At 32.1% G+C, this 4,119-nt stretch overlaps 1 protein-coding gene across 1 annotated transcript; it reads right to left on the bottom strand.

Annotated features, from left to right (window-relative positions):
- On the bottom strand, positions 1-870 carry LOC131642401 (protein FAR-RED ELONGATED HYPOCOTYL 3-like). The gene has a single exon (XM_058912650.1). The coding sequence runs from the start codon at positions 868-870 to the stop codon at positions 1-3; it is 870 nt and encodes a 289-aa protein (XP_058768633.1).
- Positions 871-4,119: the final 3,249 nt, after the last annotated feature.

Here is a 4,119-nt window from a genome sequence, read left to right on the forward strand (position 1 = left end):
TCAAACCGAATATGTCTTGTCCGTGGAGGTCACACCAACAATTTCTAGAAGCGGAAGCCTATACTTGTTGGTCTTGTACGTCGAATCAATTTTAAGAGCGGTTGGAAATGTGTTGAACAACTTGATACTTTCGAGATGATTCCAAAATATGTCACGAACCGTAAATTTGTCCTCACAAGTTTTGAAGCTTGAAAGGTATTGGTTATCACCTAAAAGTTTCAAAAGGTGTTGCATTTCCGACCTCGGTCCCATCTTCTCAACTTTAAGATTGTATCGTTCATTGTATACCTGCTTGATATTTGAAACACTATCTGGTCTTTTTCGCTTCAAATCGGCAAGTATGTTTCTCGGCGCAACTTTAATTATCGATAATTCCAAAATAACATCCTTCTCTTCGCGAGACAACCGATACGTAATTAGATGCCCGTGTAACTTAGTTTCCAGTGCATGATTATGAAATCTATAAATGATGCTAAAATAGCACAAATCATCAATCCTATGAGTTATGTGCAACTTAAATGGACACGCACACTTTCTCGATCCCGTGTCATCGTGTTTTAACATTCGGTTTGTTGGTACATACTTCCCACCCCTCTTGCAATTCAACACAACAAAAGCTTTCCTTCTACTACTGTCATTGTTGGACCTTAATATCACAATTCCAAATCCAAGTTTACTAGCTTCATTTTGGACCCAATCTAGCAAATGTTCACGACAAGCGAAAGTCATATCATTTGTAAATTGTGGTCGAACATCTACCGCAACGGTACTGGTTTTAACATCATTAACCGGCTCTTTAGGCTTAGCATCTACATTGACCTCTTCCGGGACTACTAACTCATCGGTGACAATATTGTCCGGATCCACCATACATAAATGCTGTTAAAACTGTTTTTTAAAATTCTGCAACAGAGCTTATTTCGGAAGTGCACTTCCGAAAACTGTTAGGGGGTGTATTTCGGAAGTGCATTTCCGAACAGACGCAGTTTCTTCAACAAAAAATTAGCATTGTATGCTCTCTGTGGTATGATGAACCACTTGAAATTTGATTTGGTGACAAAAAATGGATTGAAAGTGATGGAGGTTTTGGAGAGGGTTTGAGTTTTTGTTAGGAGGAAAATGAATGAAATATTGAAGGAGGGAAAAGGTATATGAAGAGTTTTTTCGGAGATGCATCTCCGAAAAAACACTTGACGATTTAAATCCAACGTTTAAATTGGAAAATAAGTGCTTTCGTAGATGCATATCCGAAAACACCCATCGGAGATGCATCTCCGCAATAATTGAAAATGTGAAAATGAATAATTTCGGAGATGCATCTCCGAAATTAACGGGTATTTTGGGGTTTTCAGCAGGGGTCCTCACCCCATGGGGGTCTATAAAAAATTGTCTTATTTTAAAAGAATAAAAAATATAGTTAATTATATTTTAAAAAAATATTTAAATAGTATCGTTCATGAATATGCGTAAATATCTGTGGATATCTCAAAATCCACGGATATTATCTAGAAGATACTCGCATGTGTATGAGACAATTACGAATATCATATTTATTAAACGGAGCGGATAGCGACACTACTACAAAACGCGCTTACGACAACACCAAAGTCACCATGGTTCATCAATACACTGTGGTGACATATTTAAACTAAGGCACTAACAATTTTTTATTTTTTAATTAAAAAATGTTAGCATATAATAACGATTGATGGTTTAATCATGGTGATAAAATGAAACTTTCATTGGATCGAACCTCAGGACCTTCAGATATTTTATTTCTTTAGTGTTAAGACATGTATTTTCTTTTTTATTTATTTTTAAATAAATAATAAAAGGAATATCTCTAAGGCTGATAGGTTTTACCGTTGTAAAATAGTATACCCATATAAAGCGAATTAACTCTCAATTTTTTACAGTAGCGTCGTATCCTTCGCAAGTAAACCCTAGCACCCATTTTTTCTCTTCTTCTTCATCATTAGTGGTGATTCTTGTTCTTCATACATAAGGTATTATTCTTCTTCCATCTTCTGCTTAGATAGTTCCTGATTATATCTTTTGTTGTATTTTGTTGAATTTTCTCTTTTTTTTAGATTCGTCTTCACGGCATTAATTGGAACAAAGTACAAACTATGTTGAAAACTTCATCCACCTTGTTACAGTTCCACGACTTCATGTATATCCATGGATGATGTAAGTTGTTAGTGTTTTCATTTTGTTGCATGTATTTGTTGTTGAAAATTAAGTTTGCGGTTTCACATCTTGATAACTTTCATGGTGTTTGTAAGACTCAAAACAAGAACAATACATTGTTAAGTCACAAGAAAAGTAAATGAAGAAACAACAACAGCAAATTTCATCTAATTTGAGAAACTATGAGAAGAAATATATGAATTATGAAGCTGTCATCTTCTTACTACTTATATTTCTTTTTCATAGCTTCAGAACCTAGATGAACCTCATAATTGATTCATGTTCCGCGTATGATTAGCTAGTTTCAATAAAAAGTGCGTCTTGTAAACATTTTATAATATTTGGTTCTTGTTATACCCCAAAACTTGCCCTCTCATTTTTAAAGACAAAAATCTTCAAGTGCGAAAATAATTGAAGAGGACATACTAAGCTTCCCGACAAATTCAAAATTATTCTCAAATAATCAAAATTGAGAAAATTATGGCTGGTGAAAGTTGGAAAATTTTGAGTCGGTGCATAAAGTCCAAACTGAGCAAATTCATTATTGGGACACAGTTTTAATCCAATCACCCCTTAAATTATTTTATTTCAATTGTTTTGATTTATTCATTTAAATAATTTAAAATAAGGAAAATAAAATAAATTAAGCTCTTAGTGAGGTCCAAGCCCAATTTCCTTTTAACCTAATATTTTCTTATAAATAACTAACAACAACTTTCTAACCCTTATTCTCACACTCTCTCTCTCTCTCTTCTCACAAACACAAAAAATATTTTCTCCTACTTCTCCTTCTTCAGGGTTGCAATTTCGATTGCAGCACAGTAATAAATTTTCCAGCCTATCAGTCGAATTCTGAAACTACTATTTCGATTTGTTCCGAATTTTTTCTAGAATAGCAAATTCCTCTTTTTTGTATTTTATTTGATTTAATTTCTATTTTCATATTTTCAAAAAAATCTAAAAAAAATTATAGTTTCGTGTTCTTATTTTATTTGATTTATAATCAGGTTTTTTATTTTTATTATTTTATTTTAATCACTTTTCTATTTTTCTATTTGTTTTCTTAACCGTAACATTGTAGTAGTTTAGGAATAGGTTTCCTATGGATTGACCAAGTGGAAGGAGCTTTATCCCTTGACCTCAAGGGGTACCCAAGTGTTTTCCCGGCCAAGAGCCTTTCGACTTTAGGCCAAATCAAGGTTATTCGTATTTGGCCAAAAACCTTTTGGTTTTTGGCCAAATCAAGGTTATTCGTAATTTTGTCCATAATTTAATTTGCTAAACCCCAATTCTTTTCTTGTGTTATTACTATTACTATTACTAATATTCTTATTCTTATTATTATCTTATTTTTGCAGGTATCTCGTTTGGCATATAATTGGTAGATGTTTTCCATTTTCATGAATTAGGGTTAGGAGTTTATCACATTCTTTATTTTTAGGCTAATAATTATTTTAGGCTAATAATTATTTTTAGGCTAATTAATTTATTTTTAGGCTAATGATTATTTTAGGCTAATTAATTTAATTTTAGGTTAACCTTTGAGATTTAGAATTTATCACCACAGATACCTCTAACCCTCATTTTTTTAAACGCGCGAATTTTTTTCTCATCTAAAAAACTCCAATGATTGTCGAATGCTTTATTTAATTTCTGCTTTTTATTTCTTTATTTATTTTATGCTATTTATTTTATGCTATTTATTTAATTATTTATTTTTTTGCCATTTAAATCTAGAAAATGTGTATAGGCTTGCAAGGTTTTTTTGTAATAGTTAGGTTTTTTATTTTCGTGCTCCATTCTTCATCTATTATGTAACTTCCCCAAAGCCTTGTAAACGTATGAACTTTTATTTCTGCCTTTATTTTATTTTAACTGCGTGGTTAGTAATTTAGGGAGTGAAAACCATGAATTGAATGTAGAATCACT

The sequence above is a fragment of the Vicia villosa genome, unplaced genomic scaffold (assembly GCF_029867415.1).
Source record: "Vicia villosa cultivar HV-30 ecotype Madison, WI unplaced genomic scaffold, Vvil1.0 ctg.004928F_1_1, whole genome shotgun sequence".
NCBI classification, from domain to species: domain Eukaryota; kingdom Viridiplantae; phylum Streptophyta; class Magnoliopsida; order Fabales; family Fabaceae; genus Vicia; species Vicia villosa.

Excerpts from the sequence above, each read along its gene's own strand:
- LOC131642401 (XM_058912650.1), bottom strand. The coding sequence starts at position 870 with ATGGTGGATCCGGACAATATTGTCACCGATGAGTTAGTAGTCCCGGAA.